The 24,631-nt window shown below is 37.5% G+C and overlaps 1 protein-coding gene across 1 annotated transcript in view; it reads right to left on the bottom strand.

Annotated features, from left to right (window-relative positions):
- The window catches only part of Apbb1ip (amyloid beta precursor protein binding family B member 1 interacting protein), a 102,001-nt gene that overhangs the window by 47,843 nt on the left and 29,527 nt on the right, over positions 1-24,631 (bottom strand). Inside the window, exons 2-5 of the mRNA XM_026408562.2 lie at positions 14,820-14,891; positions 10,041-10,128; positions 5,994-6,295; positions 3,959-4,036 (exon numbers count right to left, since the gene is read on the bottom strand). Of these exons, the coding sequence (XP_026264347.2) occupies positions 3,959-4,036; positions 5,994-6,295; positions 10,041-10,128; positions 14,820-14,891 (540 nt within the window). The remainder of the gene's footprint in view (positions 1-3,958; positions 4,037-5,993; positions 6,296-10,040; positions 10,129-14,819; positions 14,892-24,631) is intronic.

The raw sequence follows: 24,631 nt of genomic DNA, 5'->3' as shown, positions 1-24,631 counted from the left end.
TATCTCTATACCAACACAAAATCACAGTTATGTGATTTAGTAAGTTAAGTACTTTCCATATTTATAACAATATCATATGGAGCAAAATGATTCAAGAATGAAAAAAAAACTTCACCTTTCTAATTTATTCTAGCAAATATTTTATAGTTTCTATAACTTTTTTCTTGTTTTTTTTTTTCATTTTCAAGATGTTAAACACTAAAATATCCTAGCCCTAAATCATTTACAATACTTTTTTTTTGCTTCTATAATAAGATTTACAAATGGAAATGTCCTCCTGTGTCTCAGAGCTTTAGCACAAACAAAAAAATTAAGTTAATGAATGAATCTGATTCTGTTTCTAGTTCCAAAGCTTTGCAGCACAAGCTTGTTCATTACTCATAATTCAAAATGATGTCAACGCCCTAGGGAATACTTGAGGGCAAATACTTCAGAGGGACTTGATTTCCATCCTTTAAAAACATGTTGTTATATTCTATGTGAGCACCTCGCAGTTAACTTTCTTAACATGGAAGGGGCCCAGTTATTTTCTTTACCATAGTCAAGATTCAAAAAATAAAAGAAAAATTTGCAGTGTCTGAAGTCAGAACAAGTAGGAACTCATTTTTAAAATTTTCTTTTCCTTTCTCATCAATTGGAGTAACTTCTGTTTTACATCTTCTTTGTTGAATCCAGGCAGATTGGGCTCTGTATTTACTGTTATAATTCATCTAATCCAAATATGGCAGAGCGCTCTCATTTTCTGATAGATGGCAGGAAATCAGCACCATGTCCTCTTGTTCCCTGAAGGGCCAGCTGGAGCAAACAGACTGCATCTGCTACTTATCCTACCTCCTCTTTTCACTTCTCTACTGAGAACATAAACAATGCACGTGGCTCTCATTTATAAGTAATCCAGGGGTTTGAAACAGTCTGATTATTAATTTTGTTTTTATTTTTCTTTTGTTTCTGTCTCCACAGGGAAAGTGGGTGACTGACACAGATCATCCTCACTTGCCATTTGCCAATTGTGAGATGTGCTATGTGTAATATTCCATGCTAGAGAGGACACCCCACTCGGACCTCCTACTCCCATAACTCATTTTCCATGCATCAGTCAGCAAGATCCCTATACTGTGTATTAGTCTCATACTCTCCTATTTAAAACCCTCAAATGAACCCCCATCATGCTTCTGATATGATCTCAACTTCTCCTCCTGCCTATGAGACCCTGTGGCTCCCACCTCCTCTCCAACCTCAATTTCTTCCTTTACTTCAATTTCTTCCTGTACTCATTGAGCAATGGTACCTGGTTCTTTATTTTCTTCCATCTTGTCACGCTCATTCTCATCTGTGCCTTTTTCCCACCTGTCCCCTCTGCCCAGGATGCTCCCCTACCACACCTCCATGTAGCCAGCTGCTTCTTGCCACTGAAAACTTTGCTCAAGAGCTGCCCCCTTCTCCGAGGGGTGGAACCATCCGCAGATTCATCTAAAAAGAGTGGCTCGAGCCCTCTCTACAACCTCTTGTTTCATTTTCTTGATAGCATTTATCTCCCTTGCTAGAATTCAACTCGACACAAGTAATGACCTCACTTGACTGTTTACCTCTTGCACCCCTGGCGCCTAAGAGATGGGAATGCATCAGTAAGGAACACAGGTAAAATTCAATGGAGGAGCTTCTATGGGGGAGGGAAGGAGATACAGGCAAGAAATTAGAAGACAGTAAGATGGATGGTGACAAGCAGTGAGGAGAAAAATAAGGACGAGTAGGGAGGATCTGGGGAGGTATGTGTAGTGATAGTGGCAGACTGGCTAAGGTGGTGACTGAATACTTAAAGGAGGGACAGAGTGTCCCCACTCAGAACCTGCAGAAGAGGTGGGGGAACTGACAGGTGCAAAGTTTCCAGGGTGAGGTCTTACTGGGAGTGTTCAAAGAATAGCCAGGACGACAGGGAAGTAGAATGGGATGGACAAGGGTAAGAGGTGAGGCCAGCAAGATGGCAGGCAGACAGATCAAATAGGGGCTGCCAGGTCCCTGTAAAAACTTTGGCTTCCCTGTGCAAGTCAGGCAGCCTTTGGAGGCTCTGGAGTAGAGGAAGGCAAGAGGAGAGGATGGGAACTGGGGTGAAAGTGGAGAGGCTGATCCTAGCAGTGCGCCAGCTCATCCCTAGTCACGGGAAAGAATACGGGATCTATGTGTGCACGTGAGAGGAGGGAAGCCTGTTGGTGGGAGCCTGTGGAACTTTTCTATTTTTGCAAAACTGGCAGCAAAATCAAAAGCTGAGAGAATGTGGTTGGGGAAAGAAGTTTTGAAGGTTTTACAAAAGAGGACACAGTGTAAATGGTTTTCTAACTTAGTGTGAGAGTGACTGGACCTGGGGAGCTTGGGCAGCACTGAGTGCCCAGGACTGAGTTGGAGGAGGAATGTGGGATTTAGCTAGGGCTTGAGGAAGGATGTATAATTCCAGTAGTGACCATGGGATTCTATCCACTGTGGATTCTATCCCTACGTGCCATGTGTTGAAGGTTTGGTTCTCAGCCCATGGAACTATTGGAAGGTGTTAGAACATGTAAGAGGTCAGGCCTAATGTGGAGGAAGTTAGGTCAGTGGATTGTGCCCTTGAGGGGGTCACTGGGACCTTAGCACCTTCCTCTTTCTTTTTGCGTCCCAGTCATCATGAAATGAACCACCTCCTCCACTACATGCTCCTGCCATGATGTATGGTGTTGTCACAGCCCAAAGGAATAGGGACCAGTGATCCTGAAACCTCTGAAACTCTGAGTCCAAACAAACCTTTTTTGCTTATGAGTTGATCATCTCAAATATTTATTATAGTAATGTAAAACTGATTAACCTACAATCATATGTAAAAGGGGAGAATAATAGTAAAGAAGTTCATATATGTTTGGAAGGAATAAAACCAGACTTATCTGGAAAAAAAAAAACTCTTCTAGATGAACGTTGTAAGTCTGGATCCAGGGATAGTCAAGGATTATTTGTTGAACAAATCAACATGTACCGAACACCTTCATTCAAAGAACTGTGACAGGGGCTTATATATAAAGTATCTGAAAAGGATTATTCACTTAACTAGGAGTCAAAAGTTCTTAATGAGTCTCAGAGATATTAGATGCTTCAGGATTGGAAATAAGCTGAGGGTTGTTTCATTTCCCTTAATTTGCCCAATTAACCATTGTTAACAAATTTTATTTTAAAGTATAGGCTTCTCATGAGTCTAGGTGCAGGTGTTTCTGTGATGATACAATGTACCTACTCCTGAAAAACCTATGCTCTGCAGAAAATGCACAAATTATAGGTATACTGGGAAAGTAGGGTTAAGGATATGTCGCTCAAAATCTATGCAACTTGGAAACTTGAGTACCAGCATAAACAACATTTGGTTCTTAGGGAGATGACTTGGACAGGTAGGGCAGCCAGCAGGGGGGCTAGAGGTTGCCCCAGGAGAAGTAAAAAAATGCACAAAAGCAATTGTGGAATTGTGAGACTCATTGAAGCTGAGGTTGAACCTAATTAAGGCAGGTCCAGAAGGTGGCGCCACCTGCTATAGACAGAGCAAAACCCCAGGAGGGCCCTTCAGGGGAAGGAGCCCTAGATGGACAGAATTGTTTAAAACTTTTTCAAAATAGAGCTGAAAGCCCCCTGCCTGTATGGCAGCCAAGTCCGAGCCTTTTCCTTTCTTGTTAAGGTATTCAACTTCCCACACTCCAGTTAACAGAGAAAATCATGCATAAATCAACACACAGTTCATGTACAAAGTCAAGGGAACTTCCACTTTTATACTAAGACAAGTCCACCATTTATCAGGCAAACTATATACTGTACCTTCGTTCTTAAATTTTTTTAAAAAATAACAACTATTTGGAGAATACCACTTGACATTTTAATTTTTATCATTAAGTATAAAAAGTTGTTACTAATTTAATCTCCCCCATGCAAAAAGTGATTCATAGTTTACCTTTTTAACCTTGGCCTCCTTCAGTTTTTCCAATGCCAGTTTAATTTTATCAGCTTTGGCTTTGGCTTCTCTTTCTTCCTGTAAAATGGTGAGATATTTGACATAGTCCATTAAATAATACCAGTGAGTATTACCCAACTTCACATGCTCGATTTCAGAATTTAAATGACTATAACCAAAAATTTCAACTCAAAGATACAGAAAGCAGTTACCATTTATAGCCCAGGTATTCCAACATAAAAGATGAAATGATGATCTTAACAGTTCTTCACATAGTTAGACCACAAAAATCTCTCAAACTGGTGAGACCAACCTAAGTAATCTAAAGTGGCTCCATCTCAAGGGATTTGAACACTTTCTGAAATTATATGCACATTTTTGGATTAGCATTTTTTAAATTCTTAGGTTCTCTTAGATTCTTTAAAAAGATCCTTAACTCCCTCCAAATTAAGACTTAGACTCAAACTTTAGCTTATAAATCACCAAGAAAAGCACTGACACACACACACATAAGCAGTCAGAAAAAAGAGCAAAGTATTCTATGAGCCCAAATAAATAAATCCTTTGATTTTCTTCAATTAGTATTGTGAAAATAGGATTATTAAGGCTCCCCTATTTATTTATGTTGAGGAAATGAATTTTTATGGTTACATTTTAATTACTTGAAAGTAGACATATATCTTTTTATATCAGTGGTTCTTAAAAATATTTTGAGCCCCAGACCCTTTAAGAATACACAGAAAGTGAGGAATTCTCTAAAGCTTCCTACGTGAGTTCAACTTTGTATTTGCTTTGGGAAATTGTTGCCCCCTCCCCGCTTGAAATTTTCAGGGACCTTATGTTAAGATCCTCTTCTCTATACTGATCACCGTTTGTCACATAGTTTTTTTATAGTAAGCACAATGGAGCGATGAGTGCGATAGAGTATAATTTAATATCTGATTTATATTTAAAATTTGCTGATTCAAAAGACACAACAGGAATTTCCAGGGTCACAAGGGTCATATTTATGGAGACCAACCAATGTGGAAGCCAACGGAAATTGAGTTGGGTTCTTCAAAAATATTTTTAGTGGCTCACTCTAGGAAAAATCCTTAAAAGTTCTCTTTATATTTTTATGAGAGACAAATTTGAGGTCACAGCCCAAACAATGACAATATGAACTTCTCAGCTATATGTTTACAAAATTCAGAAATTTATTAATATCAGGCACTCATTACCTTATGTCACCCTTCCCAGGGATGACATTATAAGTGATACTGAAATCTATTTTTTGCCCTACTGAACAGGGATATTAATGTCAGCAAAATTCAAATTTAGTTCAATTCAGGCAATTTGTAACAAGTGTCCTGTATTCCCTTATGTCCTGGGCTAGGGCTAGGGACATGGAAAAATATAAATCAGTACTGCATATAAATCAGTTCATACAAAGTTACTAAAACATTTCCCCCCAAATTATCAGGAGTGTGTGCATACCAACATAACTTTTAACCAAATCATAGTAAATACTAAATACGGCCCAAATGTGCTCTTTATACATACTTGATATGGTGTGAATGTCCCAACCCAAACTCATGTTGAAACGTAGTTTCCATATGAGGTATTAAAAGGTGGGACCAGGTAGGACCTTTAAGAGATGGCTGGGTCATGAGGGCTCTGGATTAATCCACTCATGGATCAACAAATTATCAAGATAGTGGCTTTGTTAGGTATGCTTGCTCTGTCTTGCCAAGTTATGATGCAGCATGAGGTCCTCACCATGGTCAAGCAGGTGCCAGCACCACACTCTTGAACTTCCCAACCTCCAGAATTGTGAGCTAAATAAGTCTGTGTTCTTCATACTCAGACAATACCTATGTATCTTGTTTATGGAGGACTCTGGTTTTGCAATGAACATACACAGTATCCTCATGTTTTTAGTACTTCAGAGCTTTGAGCATGCAAACCTAGAAATGTAATTATCTCTTAAAAGAAAGTCAAAGATAATGGATGGCAGAAGTCAATGGTTCTGCCATATTTGGCCCCACACACTTACCTGAGAGAGAGGTTCGGGAGGTGGTGGAGGTGGTGGAGGTGGTGGAAGGTCTAACACAGGATCAGCAGATGGAGGTGGTAAATTATCCTCATATTGGCTAAAACCAGTTGCAGCAACATTTGCTCCATATCCCAGAGAGGCTGCACCACTATAATTTGACACCTCCGCAGCTGCTGAATCCTGTTGCCTTTGAGAGGATTCTTTCTGTGCTTGGATTGTTCTCTGCTCAGCTTCACTTATGTCTGCCACCAGATCCGCCATGAGGGCATCTAAATCTTGGTCTTCCAGTGCATTTAAAGACTCTGACAGAGAAAATCACATTAATGATAAAAACGACTATTTGCACCTGGAAAAACTGAAAGAAAATCTTTAAAAAAATTTTTTTTGTAGTTGTAGATGGACAGAATGCCTTTATTTTATTTGTTTATTTTCATGTGGTGATGAGGATTGAACCCCATGCCTCATGCATGCTAGGCAAGCGCTCTGCCACAATGAACTACAGACCCAGCCTGAAAGAAGGTATTTTTAAGAGTAATATTTGAGTAGTGAAGTCATTCTTTTGATTTGTTATGATATGAGAAAGGGTGAAAAGGTATGTTCAGTAGAACATACAAGTATAAGAATTTCTAAAATGATTATGGTGGCATTTATTGAGTGCAATATGAGTTTTTAACTGGAAGAAAAGGAGAAACTATTTTCTACTGGGGCATGTCACATATCAGATATAAAGTCAAATCCAAGCACATAAATAGAAGAGAAGGTAAGGAGCATTTCTTCTGTAGTGCAAGATCTTAGGGTTTTAGAAAAGTAGGGAAGGAAAATAAGAGAAATGGATGGAAAGCGAGTTCTCTCTAAGCATTTGGAGGATAGAGAGAGTAATGCTGATACATATATTTGGAATATGTGAGTTTCAACATGCTAGGTTTAATATGAGTTTAGACTTTGTGGTTGAGGATGGAACTTCTGTAGATTCTCTCCCCCACCCCAGCTACAGGAGGTCTCACATTCAAAGAAAGAGCGATTAATGATAAATAGCAGGAATTAAAGCAGCAAAGGTCTTAAGGAATAAAAAAAAAAGTTATGGGATTAAATGGAAAAGACTTACGAAGATAGTGAGCTGGGAGGGCACTTATAAAAGAAAGGGAGGGCATGGATTTTTAGGGTGAAGGGCAAGGAGAAGCATTCACCTTAGACTTTGTTCCAAGTGTGAGATCACTGTGGTAGACCACAAATATGATCCTGAAAGGTATTAGATTGCCAGGCATAGTGGGAGTGGCATTGGTGGGCAGTGTTAGCAGAACATGTTGAGGATGAGTGAATGTAATAAATTAAAGACGGGCAGGATAGAAGTGATCCATGAGATAAGAGAATTCTCATTGCTCCAGGCTGAACTGAAATGAAGAAATATGAGCCGAAGAAATAAAGCCTGCTCAGTAGCAAAGCATAAATCTTTGTGAAATAACCTCTTGTCAAATATCATCAACACCATATGGCATATTACATCAGAACTGATATTTCTAGTGTACAGTACTTCATACTGAATTTCTGATCACCTAAATGTGTAACAGGTTTATTTTATTGTAAACCATTGTTACAGTTTGGATGTGAGGTAGCCCTCAAAATCTCATGTGTGAGACACTGAGAGAGGGTTCCAAGGGGGAAATGATGGGGTCGTGAGAGCCTGAACCCAATCAGTGGATTAATCACCTGATGGGATTAATTAAGTGGTAACTGAAGGCAGGTGGAGTGTGGCTGGAGGAGGTGGGGCACTGCGGCGAGGCTTTGGGATATATATGTAGTAGGTAAGTGGAGTCTCTTTCTCTGCTTTCTGATCATCATGTGAGCTGCTTCCCACTGCCACACTCTTCTGCCATGATGTCCAGCCTCACCTGGAGCCCCTGGGGGAAATGGAGCTGGTTGTAAATGGTCTCAGAACTCTGAAACCATGAGCCCTCAAATAAACTTTTCTTCCTCTAAAATTGTTCTGGTCAGATTCTTTAGTTACAGAAGTGAAAAAGCTGACCCAAACAATCATTTTTTTACATACAATTTCTTTATAAGATAAAATTAATTTAAAATATTTTCAGGGTTGTGGATATAGCTCCGTTGATAGAGTGCTTGCCTCACATGCACAAGGCCCTGGGTTCAATCCCCACCATCACAAATAAATAAGTAAATAAATAAATAAATATTTTCAGAGAAATATATATAACTAATAGCCTGTTCATAATTCCCTAACACAATCAATTATATTTTGACTGTTGACATAAAAACTTATAATTCATTCTAAATATTTCAGTAACAAAATCCCCATGATGATATTACATTAATAATTTTCAAATAAAATTTAACATATGAATGAAGAACCCTAAATTAATAAATACATGAGTAATATGATGCTGGAGAACGAGATAGAAATGGGCTCTGAAGTCTGTCACTAACTCTGAATGACTTTGAGCAAAATATTTTGAATCATTTTAGCAATTTTTTAATGTGAAAACAGTAAAATATTTGTTCTTAAACTTATCTCAAAAGAATTGAATTTTCCAATCAAAGGGAGGTCAGTAGAGGAAAGGGAAAAAGGGGTGAGAGGTGAGGTGGGAGGGGGGAAGATCTGGGGAGTGATATTGGCTAAGTTACTTTGTTATATTGTGTGCATGTACGAATATGTAACAACAAAACCCATCCGTTATGTACAACTATAATGCACCAATAGAAATGTGGAAAATTAAAAAAAATAGTTTTTCACATATATCAGTACATTTAAATGTTCTTGTCCTATTCCCAAATTAAGCGATATGTGTGCATCTTGTCTTAACGAGATGAGTTTCTTAGTTTCTTGTTACCACACTGTAACCTTGCTACTTAGAGATTGCTAGGTTTTCTTGTTCTTATCATTTTCTAGGACTTTTTCCATACCAGGCTCTATGTTAGGGCCAAGGAAACATTAGTTGAATTGAATACAACTCAATTGAAATGTCGATTAAATTTTAATTGTAATAGAACAGATGATAAAGTACTTAAGCAGTTGTAAGTATGGTGAAGCCAAATCTGCACCGCCCATATGTGCAAGACACTATGGCTGTCATAAGTGTATTGCTTTTTTGAAAGTTCTACAAATTGCTACCATCTTCGTGGAAATGACTGGCAGAAATAAGTTTATGTGGAAAATAGAAAAGAGTGGCGAAAAAAGAGAAAAATCAGAAGAGGTATAATTTATCAAGGAACAGTCATTGGTACTCACTGGCTTATCAAAAAACTACTGAAAATGATGGAAACATGGGAACTCAGTGAAGAAAAGAAAGAAAACTTGGAACTCTGGATTCTCTTGTGTTGTTTTTATATTTTTTGTGGTCACTACAAGACTTTGGCAAATCTTTTTCAAGAGTTCCAGTGAATTCTCATTAATTTGGAAGTGATTACTTTAAGATTTATTATAATTTGAATAGCATCTGTGCTAAAGATTTTTTTTCTGCACTAAATAAGAAGAGAGATTTTTGTTAATAATAGCAAATGTCAACCTCAGGGGTAGTTTAAAAATGTCAAATGGACCAAATTGCATATAAGCATATATCATATATAAATTAGAACATATTTTGAAATATTCATTCATATATAATCAATCATTATGAGGTATCATTTTTATTCTTGAACAGACATTTCCTTATTAATATTTTCTTACACTACTCCTTAGCAATAAGAAGAAATTCCTCTTCTCCAAAAAATACCAAGATAATTTCGAGATTTTCACCAACATCTCCTCATGAAGGCTTAAATAATGTTATCAAAGAAATATCTAATCATTTGAAGGAGAAAAGCTATTTTAGGATGCAGTCTGCCATTTTCTAGTAAATATTATTTCTTTTGCATTATAGACAAAAATGTCCAATTGATTTTCTTAATTCAATCCAGGTACAGTAAAACATAATTTGAAATCCAAAACTTCAACCATGATGCTCAGGTTCCTTTAATTTTGTTTTCAAATTATAGTTCCATACAAGTTTTTTTTTTTTCAAATTACTTAAGAAAAGAAATTGTTATGCTTACCATTTAAATCTTTAAAACCCACACTGTAGTTAAATTCAGCTGTAGGTGGTTTAGGGTCCGGAGGAGGAAGAGTGTCCACTCCTAAACTCTGTGAAAACAGATCCCAGCCCCCTCAGGGTTATTCATGATACCAACAGAGCACATTTTAATCAGCAAGTCAAACATCTCTTATTATTTACACATTTTTCTCTTTAACTATGTTCTTTCAAGACCATATTCTTACTTGAGAATGTTTTATGTGAGTTTTCTCCCTATGGAAAATGATGATTTAAAATGTTACTCTTTAAAGAGCATCTTGTACCAGATCAGGTCAATTGAGAATGACACAATTAATTCCACAAACAAAAGAAAAATCTTCCTGTAATGATGAACACACATACTATGTATAAATCTATAAAGATTTAAGTAATGACATAAAAAGAGAAGGAAAAATCATTTAGAGGAGAAAAGCTGCTTCAGGATGCAATCTATTATATATAATAAAATATTATGCTGTTGCTCTGAGTAGTAATCTTATTAAAAGGAAATTAAGGCACTGTGGGTATAGCTCTGAGGTAGAGCCCTTGCTTAGAATATGTGAGGCCCTGGATTTAATTCCCAGCACTACAAAATTAAAAACATACATAGACTAAGCTATTAATTGTGTAAATAGTGTTATGTTTTATTTGGAAATAAGTGATTTTTTTATATGATTTCAAACCATTATATTTACAAATTAATTTTTTGAGGAGTGATTTCACATGTTCTCCAACATGAATATTTTTATGACAGTGAATGCATCCCTTTATGTTAATTTAACTTGGTAAAAGATATCCCTGATCATTTTCTAAAGTTCTGGAGGAAACCAATCAGAAAATAAATTTGTGAAATTCAGCAGTTTTTCAAATGGCTGGAAAAACACGCAGTCATCTCAAAGGGCAACGGGTCGTGATTAAATTGAACAACAGATCTTGGAGTCAAGGATGAGGGAGACCTTTTTTCTTGCCCTGAAAGAAAAGGAGAAGGGGCTTACCCCCATGGGAGAGCTGACTACACCTCCCTGGGCACAACAAAGAGCAAGCAAAAACTCCAAGGTCCTTGACCAAAGGTAGGTTCAATAGTCTTGGAGGCTCCTCTCTCCCATTCTTTTAAAAATTTTGTTTGTTGTTTTTAATTACACATGACAGTATATATTTTGATATATTTATACAAATATGGAACATATCTTATTCTAATTAGGATTCCAGTCTTGTGGATGTACACGATGTTGAGATTCACTGTGGTGTATTCATAGATGTACATAGGAAAGTTATGTCAGATTCATTCCATTGTCTTTCCTATTTCTATCCCCCATCCCTTCCCTTCATTCCCCTTTGTCTAATCTACTGAATGTCTGTTCTTCCCCTTTTCCCTGTTACTGTGGGTTAGCTTCCACATATCAGCAAAAATGTTTGACCTTTGGTTTTTGGGGACTGGCTTATATCACTTAGCATGATAGTCTCCAGATCCAGCCACTTATTTGCCAAATGTCATAAAGTCATTTTTCTTTATGGCTGAGTAATACTCCATTGTGTATGTATATCACAATTTCTTTAGCCATTCTTCTGTTGTAGGGAACCCTAGGTTGGCACCATGGCTTAGCTACTGGGAACTGAGTTGCTATAAACATTGATGTGGCTGAATCATTGTAGTATGCTGATTTTAAATCCTTAAGATATAAACTGAGGAGTGGGATAGTTGGTTTAAATGGTGGTTCCATTCCTAGTTTTTTTGAGAAATCTCCATACTGCTTTCCAGAGTGGTTGTACCAATTTGCAGTCCCACCACAATGGATAAGTGCACCTTTTCGCCCACATCCTTGCCAACATTTTATTGTTACTTGTAACCTTGGTAATTGCCATTCTGACTGGAGAGAGATGAAATCTCAGTGTAGTTTTAATTTGCATTTTGCTAATTGCTACAGATATTGAACATTTTTTCATACACTTCTTGATCATTTGTATTTCTTCTTTCAACAAGTGTCTGTTCAGTTCCTTTGTCCATTTATTGGTTGGGTTATTTGTTTTTTGGTGTGTTTTTTTGAGTTCTTTATATATTCTGGAAATTAATGCTCTCTCTGAGGTATAGGTGGCAAAGATTTTCTCCCATTTTGAAGGCTTTGTCTTCACACTCCTGATTATTTCCTTTTCTGTGAAGAAGCTTTTGTTTGATGCCGTCCCATTTGTTATTTTTTATTTATTTATTTATTTATTTATTTTTTTTTTTAAGAGAGAGTGAGAGAGGAGAGAGAGAGAGAGAGAGAGAGAGAGAGAGAGAGAGAGAATTTTTTTTTTTTTAATCTTTATTTTTTAGTTCTCGGCGGACACAACATCTTTGTTGGTATGTGGTGCTGAGGATCGAACCCGGGCCGCACGCATGCCAGGCGAGCGCGCTACCGCTGAGCCACATCCCCAGCCCCCCATTTGTTATTTTTTAAATTTTACTTCTTGTGCTTTAAGAGTCTTGTTAAGGAAGTTGGTTCCTAAGCTGACATGTTGGAGCGTTTGGTCTTCATTTTCTTCTAGAAGGTACAGGGTCTCTGGTCTAATATCTAGGTTTTTGATTCACTTTGAGTTAAGTTTTGTGCAGGGTGAGAGATAGGGGTTAAATTTCATTCTACTACATATGGATTTACAGTTTTTCATTTGTTGAAGAGGCTATCTTTTCTCCAATGTGTGTTTTTGATGCCTTTATCTAGTGTGGGAAAACTGTATTTATATGAGTCTGTCTCTGTGTCTTCTATTATTTTCCATTGGTCTTCATGCCAAAACAGGTGCCAGTAACATGCTGTTTTTGTTACTATAGCTCTGCAGTGTAAGTTAAGGTCTGGTATTGTGACACCTCCTGCTTTACTTTTCTCACTAAGGATTGCATTGGCTATTCTGGGCCTCGTATGTTTCCAAATGAATTTCATTACTGCTTTTTCTATTTCTATGAAGAAGTCACTGGAATTTTAATAGGAATTACATTAGTGCTTGTGGTAGTATGGCATTTTGACAATATTAACTCTTCCTATCCATGAACATAGGAAATCTTTCCATCTTCTAAGCTTTATTTAATGTTCTGTAGTTTTCATTGTAGAGGTCTTTCACCTTTTTCATTAGATTGTTTCCCAAGCATTTTATTTTATTTTTTTGAGGCTTTATTTTGAATGGGATAGTTTTCCTAACTTCTCTTTCAGCTGATTCTTCATTAGTGTATAGGAACATAATCGACTCATGGGTGTTAATTTTGTATCTTGCTACTTTGTTGAATTCATTTATCTAGAAGTTTTAAGATGGAATTTTTTTGGTCTTTTAAATACAGGATCATATCATCAGCAGAGAGAAATTTATCTCTTCTTTTCCTACTCATATCCCTTTAATTTCTTTCTTTTGCCTAATTGTTCTCACTAGGGTTTTAAGAATGATGTTGAATAGAAGTGGTGAAAGAAGGCATCCCTGTCTTGTCCCAGTTTTTAGAGGGAATGCCTTCAGATTTTCTTGGATTAGACTGATGTTGGCCTTTGGTTTAACGTATATAGCTTTTACAATGTTGAGGTATGTTCCTACTATCCCTAGTTTTTCTAGTGTTCTAAGAACAAATGGATGCTGTATTTTGTCAAATGCTCTCTCTGCATCTATTGAGATAATCCTATGGTTCTTGTCTATAAGTCTATTTATGTCCCACTCTTGAATTATAGTAATAATAATCAACCATGGTCCCATGAAAATCCCAGACTCTGCCACTCAAGCCAATACTCACTGGCTGTAAAGGGAGTAAATGGTCATATTATCACCATAAAAAGTCATAAATGTTCACTCACATTCTTCGCTCATGAGAGGGAAAATAAAGCCCTCATCTGCAGAAACATGGCTAGTGCCCTCACCCACCTTCTGACCACCACCCTTCCACGAGGGTGAGAATAAAGACTTGTCATGAATTTTATAGAGAATGTACATATAACTAATTTTTTTTCCTAAAAAAGTCTTTGAAAATGCAGACAACTCATTTATGTTGTAGAAAACTCAAGATCCCTGTCTTCTTTAGGAATATTGGGTTATTTTTATTTTGACCTTTTTGTCATGACCCGAGTGTCCTCCGAATCAAAGAAGCATTTATGAGCACATTACAAGATGCTCTAAAGCTCACCAAACTTTGAGACCTGGGTCAGTGGCCTTGGGTCTCTGGCTGCTGGGCTCCAGTTGACCCGATCTCTGAGTCAATGTGGTCTTGATGACACCACTTTTCTCAGCCCTAGAGCCTATGGCTGAGTGGCCTTCATGCTCCTTTGAGGGAACCAAGTTTTGAAAGTTCTGACAGTCCACTCAGGGGGTCATAATTACTCCCAATTAGTCCTTTAAAATGTAACAGTCTCTCAAAGGTTGGTTAAAAAAAAAAAAAAACTTCACAAAAGATGATGTCATGTTCTCAGCCAGTCTTTATAAAGTTAACCACAAGGGAAAACTACTAGGTAGTGGTGGTCAGAGGAGGAAAATTCCTCTACTGGATACAGTAAGCATTAGAATTTCCATAACAGAATGTATGAGAATGTATGTATGCATGTGACCAAAATACTAAATAACTGAACTCAGAACGACAGAATCAGGAAGGAGTTTTACAACCACCTCCCACCACTGTCACAGTTACATCAAGAATATGTAATATAGAATGTTGTCAGTCTCCAGCATTACTTTTACATACAGCACTCTTGTCAGATAAAAATCAAATTCTGTGATCCCATTTCCCTCCTCACTTTGCCGTTAAACAGCGGCAGTTTACCTGGGTTAGAAGATCCATTTCTCCGAGCAAAGTGCTGAACATTTGGTCTATGTCGTCGTTTGACTCACCCATCTGAAAAAGGAAGAAATCCACATATTAACAGTCTCATAACATCTTATCCTGGGATAATCATCCGGTTGCTTTTTTTCAAGAGCCCCATCTGTAGCAGGCAAGATGGGAAGAGAACTGTATGGAGAGGAAAATTCATGTTGCCCTGAAGTTCCATGCCTGACCATGATCCCATCTGCATGGTGCAAGATGGAGCCAGACTTTGAGAACCCCCACAAAGTGAAAACAGAACTTTGCTTTTCTAGACTAAGCTAATCTCCTTGGAGCCAAGTGGACAAAGTGGACATCATTTTGGAATTCATGTCACCATAGGACACCTAGATATAAAGCAGAAAGCCTATGGGTATGAGAAGTGTAGACCTTCACCTCATTTAAAAAGTTACACAAAATCTTACTTCAAGAATGACTCAACACATTACCAAGTGATTCCCTGCTTTCCAAAGATATCTCTGAAATAGCAGCTTTTGCTACATTTATTTGGAAACACTGGGTCTTTTAGAGAACTAAAAAGGCCATACAGTCAAGGAAAAAAAAACATCATTTTTTTAAACATTATTACATTTCTTTGCCTAAACCAAATGAAGCCATTATCCCACAGAGGAAAGTGTTTTTATAAAGTAAGTAGTGGCCTGGTTCCTTGGGGGATGTAACCAGCTACTCTCTTTCCTGATATTTTTGGCAAGACTGGGATGAGAAATCAGGAGATGGGACCATAGCTTAAAACCACAGCTTAAAAATATTCATAATTTTTTTTTTCGTACTGAACATATACAGATATTTTTCTTGTTATGATTTTCTGAAAAATATAGCATAACAACTATAGTTACATACTACTTAATAACATATGATTTCTTTGGTCAAAGACAGATTATCCATACCACCAAGGTCCTCTGATTGTATTGCCTGATGACGTTGTAGCCATCTTTGTATGACAGGTATTCTCATGACAATAAAATTGTCTAAAGACACATTTCTCAGAACTTATCCCTATTGGTTAGGGACGTGTGACTGTATTTTCATGATATATGTATATCATGAAAATACACACATATATTTATATAGTATCATGGCATATGTGTGTGTGTATGTGTGTGTGTGTATGTAATCTAGAGATGATCTAAAGTATAGAGGAAGATTTGGGTAGATTTTATACAAATATAACAGACTTGAGAATCCTTGGATTTGAGTATTCACAGGGGTTCCTGGAACCAATCCCCCACAGATGTTTAGGAATGACTATATTTAAGCCAAACAATATTTACCTGAATGTGCTTGTGTTTTAATATTTTAGATGAAAATTATAAAACAAATACATATATGTATATACACAATGATATAATAATTATCATATACTCACTGTTCGACTTTGTTATCAATTCATTGCAACTTTTATATTTACACATACACATATTTATATATATACATATATATATATATATATTTTTTCACCCCAGTAGATTACTTTTAGACATTTTTTTTCATAAATATTTAGTATGTAGCTCTATCAATACCATAACCAAAATATTACTATATCTATAGGGGTGTGTGTATTCAAATTAAATTATTTGATGAAATAGGCTAAGCCAAGGCAGATTTATTTTTCCTAAAATAAATCATCCTAAAACTTATAGTTCACCCTTGTTCTGATTTAGATATAGGTATCCCCCAGAAGTTCATGTGTGGGATAATGCAAGGATTTTCAGAGGTGAAATGATTCGATTATGAGTCTTAACGTAATCAGTGGATTAATCCACTGATGGGGATTAACTGGGCTGTAGGCAGACAGGATGTGACTGGAGAAAGTAGGTCACTGGGATGTGCCTTTGGGGTTTATATTTTGTCTTTGGTGAGCAGAGCTCCCTGCTTCCTGGCTGCCATGCCCTGAGTTACTTTCCTCTCTCCTACCCTTCGGGCACGATGTTCCACCTCATTTTGGGCTTAAAGCTGTGGCTGATCATGGACTGAGCCTCTGAAACTGTGAGCGAAAATAAACTCTTCCTCTTCTAAGTTGTTCTTTGTCAGGTGTTTTGGTCACACTGAGGCAAAGCTGACTAAAACGACCCTTTAACAAGACATCAAGCTAATACTTCAGCTGTGCCACATTTTCAATTTTAATAGCACTAACCAATCAGAGCTGCTCTCTTTATAAAATACTTATATGGAAGCCTTTGTCCTGCTGACTCTGCTTTCTTAAAAATGACACAAATGATTTTTTAAAATATCCCAATCTTTGAAAGCAAAATGATGTAATGATGATGATGATGATGATGGAAGAGCTGTTTCATAAGCCAGAGTTGCTATCAAAACATTTAGGCCCAGTACGGTACTGACACACAGCAACGAGAAGAGATGAGGCCTTCAAAACCATTTGACGGAGCAGTGTAAATGTGCACCCTGCAGGGTGAGTGCTTAATCATCCCAGTTTACCCTTGACAGTAATTTTGGATTTATCACATAGGAAATCTGACATGATAAAATTTCCTTGCTAAATTTTCCTATCATATATTTTCTTCTTTCCCAGTGTTAAGAAGGAAAAGTGATCTTCTGTCTTTCTCGGAACACAAAAGCTACTCTGGGCTATAGTTACTGAATACATTCGATAGCAATTTCAAGTTTTAAGTTTGCATGTTTTATATTAAAGGAGGGACATTTGACTTGCTATGAGATATTTTCTAGATCACCCTCTGTGGATTCCAGTGGAGGAAGTATCTGATAAAGCCCAGGAGGGCAAAACTGGGCTGTCCAGGAGGGACCGGTGCACTTGGACAGAGAGACATGTGAATCCAAGGAAGCCATTGGATGAATGCTCTGAATTAGACCACATAAGGTAGACAGGTGAGCACCCAGGTACAGAAATGACAGGTAAGGCACAGGCCAAGGTCTATGTGTGCAGGTCTGAGAGTCAGGGAGGTTAAAAAAAATTTTTTTTTAAATGGCTGGGATGCAGCTCGGTGGTAAAATGCCCTGGGTTCAATCCCCAGTACCAAACAAAACCCAGAAACTTAGAGGAAACAAAGATGATCCAGGTAATAAGGAGTCTGCTATTGATGTGTTGTTCTCTCAAACCACTAAATTTGGAAAAGCATTAAAATGATGAAGGATAAAATCTTGAAAGGAAATGACACAACCATGAGTCAGAAAAACCCACTGAATCCACAGACTTTAGCTTCTGAGCCTATACATACCACACTGATGTATGGTGGGTTAGGGACACGCCAGAGTGAATCATCCACCTAAGATGGAAATAACTCAGGACAACAGCACCTTCTCGTGACTTCTCCTGAAATTCTCCTTACATTCATCTGGTAAAAGTACTCCCCTCTGCCCTTTCATTCCTTTCCCTTAGAGTCCGCTACTGAATTATTAGGAGGAGTCAACATCAAAACTGTGCTGTAAATCTATAGGGGTAAGTAAATCTGCTTCCGAATGAGTCATGGTTCAAAAGGTTTGTGTCCTTGGTAAAAACAACAAGACATTTCAATTAAAGGCAATTTTTAACAAAAATCTGTATTAATCTGCAAAGTCAACCTTCTTACATGATTACTCTCCCTGCATTCCTTATTTTTGGAATGAAAAAACAATATATATATATATATATACATAATTTTTAATATATAATGTATAAATATATAAAATATGTATATGTAAAATATATATTCATTCTCTCTCTCTCCACACACACGCACACACTCACACAGTGTGTAAAAGTAGGGTGTGTATGTTAATATGCTTGGTATTTTCTAAAGGTCAAGAGAAAGAGAGAAAACACCCAGCCCTGACAGCCAAAAGTGTCACACTCGGGTTAGTGCTGGGGTGGGGAGTGAACTTCACTAGGGTGAAGCAACATATTGCAAAACAAACCCTGTTGACTGGGTGGAGTTAAAATCCTTTCATGGGTATGTCATTTCTGAGTTCATTTTGTGTCTTGGGGAGAACAACAAATTGCTGATTAAAGGAGAATTGGAATAGTACTTGATCAGATAGATTTTGCTTTTTGTCTTTGGGAAAGGTGATGAGTGGGATGGGAGAAGCTGTCTATCCAGGCCAAAGTCCTGCCTTGAACTACCTTGATGCCCAATAATTCCCAAAGTCTCAAGTGTCTGGGCCTCAAACAGTTTCTCTTGTCTGCATAAATAAACTTTGAAAATATATACTTTGGAACTCTAAGGTCTGGAGGCGTGGTTCAGTGATAAAGCACTTGCCTGTCATGCATGGAGCCCAGTGTTTGATTCCCAGCATCATACACCAAACAAAATCTATCCTAAGTATTCTGACATATACATTTGATGGGACGCCTGTTTATATTAACCTCACATAGTTAATTAAGTTTGGATGCAGGTTTCATTGTCTTTTAAGTTAGCAATTGCAGCCATGATTTTGGACCAAGGTCAGGGGTAGCCCTTAGCTTATCTGTCAGAGTAGCTGGCCTAAAAGTGGCCATTTTAAGGTCCCATCGGCATTTCCATCCAAGCAAGTCTAGCTCAGTATTTCCTTCCCATTCACTCTCCTCCCACATGCCCTAACTTGGCTAATGGTCATTCATCACTCATTAGATTGATTTAGAAACTCTGGTATAGTGCTTTGCTCCTCACATTTTTTTTCCCCATCCCATGAGTCAGGAAATCCTCTCGGTTTTTCCGGTGGAGAGCTTCTCCTTTATTGTCACTGTCAGCCTTAGTTGACTTTCATCAGCTCCTCCAGCCGCCCTGACTCCACATCAGTTCTCATCACCACTGCCACAGCTGCCAATTTCTAATAGGAATGTGAATCTCTCCCTCTCCTGTTTGAAAATGCTCCATGGCTGATCATGAAGAAGTGGAGAGAATTCAGGTGCTCAGCATGTCTTTCAAAATCCTTCACGATTTTCCCAAACCTACTTTTCAACTCCAGCCATTTAGGACCAATGAACATTTTTTTTTTTTAAATCATTCTTTGTTTAAAACCTTTGCATTTGAAGGGCGCATGCCTATAATCCCAGCAGCTTGGGAGGCTGAGGCAGGAGGATCACGAGTTCAAAGCCAGCCTCAGCAAAAGCAAGGCGCTAAGCAACTCAGTGAGACCCTGTCTCTAAACAAAATACAAAATAGGGCTGGGGATGTGACTCGGTGGTTAAGGGCCCCTGAGTTCAATCCCCGGCACCTAAATAAATAAATAAAAATCTTTGCATCCTTGAATATGCTGTTCCCTTCATGTAATATCCTCTGTCCATGTTTCCTTCATAAACCCTAGTTATCATTCAAAATCCAGCTTTTATGTCAAGACTTCAACAGTGTCTTCATATCCAGTAGTGACATTTGCTATCCATTGCTCCTAGAAAACTTACGAGTAACTCCTGTCCCCAGAAACAACCTCAAATAAGGCATTAAACCCTTCTTTAACCTGAGTTTCAGTTTGTTTGTCTGTAAAGTCAAAGAATAATAATCCATGATCCGTAGGACTTTTGTATAATTTATATAAAATAGCATACGGTGCTTGGCATAAACAATCATAGCATTTGCCATGTGGAATCATGCTATTTTAGTTACTGTTCTAGAATCTCTTATAAAACTGGAAACTATTACTATGTAAGGATCAGATCTTGTTGATCTTTGTGTTAAAAAATGCTTTGTTGAAAGCCTAGAGAGATGAAGTAACTTCCCAGATTAATGGGAAGAACTGGGGCCAGAGCCCAGGTCACAAACGGCATGGAAATGCTTTCCATTGTTCCTCTGGCCATGCTCTGCACATGGATCCTATTGTACTGCATCAGAGATATGGTGGACAGTTCTTAGAGGCCTCCAAATGCCATGTTTCCTGCTACTCTCACGACAAGTACTAGAGATCGAACCCAGGCCTCACACATGTCAGGCAAGGGCTCGACCACTGAGCTACATCTCCAGCTCTTTTTATCTTTTATTTGGAGACAGGATCTCACTCAATTGCCTGGGCTGACCTTGAACTTTCCTCCTCCTGTCTCAGCATCCCCAGTAGGAGGCTGTGTCACGGCGCCTGGCTTCAGTAAGGATTTCTCTAAGCTGCCATCACAGCTATTGGTTTGTGAAATATCACTCACTCTGTCACCATTATTTCTCTTTATTTGGTGCTTTCCACGTGAGTAAATTCTGACATTTATAAGATACATTTTGTTGGGAAACACAAATGTTTCATTGGGGTTACATATATTCAGGCCTGAACTGGTTTTTCAAACTGAAAGTTTTAGTTGTTTTGAGAGAAATTCTAATAGCCACCATGCAACACAAGTGGCATTACCAATGGCTTTTCTTTTCTATACAAATCTGATGTCAATTAATACTTCAAGCAATAAATTAATGAGTCATTATTTAATAAATAAAAACAAGTCACGTTTTCTAAGTTCTTCTTTTAATTCATCATGTGTTTATATATATATGTATATATATATTTTTTTAAAAAAATATTTTTTAGTTGTTGATGGACCTTTATTTATTTGTATGTGGTGCTGAAAATGGAACCCAGTGCCTCATGCATGCTAGGCAAGCACGCTACCACTGAGTCACAACCCCAGCTTTCATGTGTTTATATTTAAATTTGTTAATGTGTAAGAATAATAATGAAGACACAGAAATGAATACACACATAAACTTGTTCAAATACTGCTGTGTTACATATGTAATGATTTCTTGCTATGAACTGAATTTTGAGCACAATAGTTTTAGATGAAGGGTCTGAAACTAAATTTTTTTTTTTTTGTAAAAACACTTACTCTATTAAATATATGACAAATTTTCTTGTAAGAAGAATTTTTCATAAAGCAGAAACCAATTAAAAAGATGGACTACTTGGGGCTGGGGATATAGCTCAGTTGTTAGAGCACTTGCCTTGCATGCACAAGGCCCTGGGTTCAATCCCCAGCAACACACACACACACACACACACACACACACACACACAAAGAACTATTTTTCATTTTGGCTTTCTTAAAAAAAAAGTGGTCCTAACAATTTCTGCAAAAAAGTCAAAAGCTTGTTAAGACATTTTTTTTTCCCTCTTGTGATTGCCAAATTTTGGCTTTATAGAAATGATGTATCTAGTGGCAGCAAACATTGATATAACAAACAAATATTATTTACATTTTTATAATGGAGCTTATCTCAAAATCCTGCTTTCTCCATATCACCAGATTAAGATATTAAACCCAGGGGTGGCATCAGTTCATTTGAAGGGTTGCGAAGCTCATCTTTTTAGCTGTGCTTGCAGTTAAGCGTAGCCTTTTCTTGGGCTGTGGTATGTATTGCGAATAATAGGATGAAAATCTTAGAACAATAAGAATTAAAGACAAAATACTTGTGAGTAGAAGTCGGGGATATGGATGTATAAAAATGGCTTGGCACAAGTCACAAGTCACAAAGAAGCTCAGGCAGGTTAGATTGGTCACTAATATTTTATAAGGGCAGTTGCTATCTATCTGCGGAGAAGCCCCCACTCTTGATTTTGTGCATGGCTGTGGGTTGAGGGGAAAGGAACCACCATTCCCTGCATCCATCTGATCTTGATAACAATAATAACTAGTAAGTATCAGCTGTTCTCATTCTCTGCCAGGCCATGTCCTGATACTGAACATGAACTGACTGCTTTTAGTTGTCCTTACTCCCTGGGCAGAACACTTATTTTCCATGTTGCACAGATGAGATATCTCTAGGCAGCCAGAGGTTAAGTGGCTTGACCAAGGTTTTTAAGTCAGTCAACAATCTATTAAAGGTTTTAGGCTTAAATAAATGTCTGTAAGACTTCCTGTATTTCTCCTTGTCAACATGACAAACATTAAGTATCTAGACTTTATCTGTATACCATATTTCCATTTTGAAGATGGTTAAAGAACCAAGGGTGCATCCTAGCACTGAGACTGGTATCATTTTTATCCTATAGGTAAGCAGTGTTTTGAGTCTATAATTAGCTCATTAGAGCCAAAATATAACTAGCATTAATGAGAAAGAAGGTTATAATATCTGAGGCTCTCTCAGTGTCAACTTAATTTGATTCCAAAATTATTTTTAAGTTTTAAAAAAAACTAGGTGGTAATATTTTTTTCAAGTAAAAAATATCAACCTATTACAACAACAGATGTCACAGAAGAGGAAAACTTTAAAAAAATATGTTCATGAAAGGGATCATATGTACGGTAGAATCCAAACAATCACATGTTGGGTCAAAGTTCTGAAGTTTCTAGGGTAAAAAGTGACTGGAAAATAACTTAAAATATTGAATTTTATCTGGTTCCTTCAGTGTAGTATTTTTTTTTTCAAAATGCAATGAAAGCACTTTATCAAGAGGAAGTGGTTCACAGAATAACATGGTTAAGGTTTTGCAATGTTTGGGGGCGGAGGAAGGGGAAGCCTGAGTTCTGTGTAGCATAAAACAGGAAATAGAGGCATCTCTAAAATTACACATAACATCAAATTAATTCCCTGACAAAGAATGAAGATGAATAAATCACTTGGGCCTACTTAACCAGCTTTTCCCATTTCTGAGATCAGTGAAAGAAAATCTTAATAGGTTACCAAGTAGTTATTGAGTTAACAGGAAAACCACAATGGACATATATGAGCAGTACAGCCTGACAATCAGTCACAAAGGAAATTAGTGTGGACAGTACACATACGCATGTGTATAGGCATGTAAAAAGATATGCAAGACAACAGAGTTTTTTTACAGGCAATACTGTCGTGGCAGAATTTAGACGGAAAAAAAAAGTAAAAGAAAAACGAAAAACAAAAAGCAAAAGAAAAAGTCATCATGAAAAGACATGATTGCTTTCAATAATTTAAAAACCAGTGATGTGGAAGGTCTTAGAATTTGGCACAGGGTAAACACACACACACACACACACACACACACTATGAGCTGGACTGTTCACATTTTTGAACAGGATGACTTTTAGATGTACTTATTTCCAAATTGTTTTGATTTCATGTGAATGCAAGGTGTGGAGGGGTAGAGTGTGGTACTCTGCTAAGTCAAGCTTCTGAGTTGGTAAAAAGTTAGATGACTCAATAAGACCTGGAAATAGCTGGGCACTGTGGTGCAAGCCTAATAAACTCAGCTACTTGGGAGACTGAGGCAGGAGGCTTGCAAGTTCCAGGCCAGCCGGGGCAACTTAGCAAGACCCCGTCTCAAAACAGAAAGGCCTGGAAGTGTGGTTCAGAGGTAGATTGCTTTTCTAGGATGCACTAAGGCCCTGGGCTCAATCCCCAGTTACAGGAGGCAGAGGAGGGAAAGACCCAATAATATTCTAACATAACTCATAAGTAAAACAGCATGTGACACAGGCAATCTGCGGTCAGGTCATCGGAACACCATCTTCTCCCATCCATCAAGGGTGGCTTTTTCTCTGGGAGACAATTTGTAAACTAGTTTCACTTGGATATACAGGAGCTAGAAAGAACGCTCCTCACATTGAAATTTTCTTAAGTTCCCTTTTTAATCTACTTTGTCTCTTTAAGGAATGAGGAACCATTTTTGGATCAACTATGACAAAATCAAAGCAAAAACATAATTTAGGGCTTCTTGAAGAAACAAAAATAGAAAGTATTCCATTTATGCACTTTAAATGAACTTTATGGACATTACTTTTCATAAACAAAACTCTTGTGAATAATTAAGTGTATTCACTGTTTCCTGCTTGTCTCTATTTTCTTTCGAATCTACTTCAGCTGGACTTTTGTCCCTTCTATGTCACCAAATTGTTTTTGTCAATGGTTAATTCCTAGTCAGCATTTTACATAGCA

The sequence above is a fragment of the Urocitellus parryii genome, chromosome 9, assembly GCF_045843805.1.
Source record: "Urocitellus parryii isolate mUroPar1 chromosome 9, mUroPar1.hap1, whole genome shotgun sequence".
In the NCBI taxonomy this organism is placed as follows: domain Eukaryota; kingdom Metazoa; phylum Chordata; class Mammalia; order Rodentia; family Sciuridae; genus Urocitellus; species Urocitellus parryii.
This window is presented reverse-complemented; position numbering and strand designations above follow the sequence as displayed.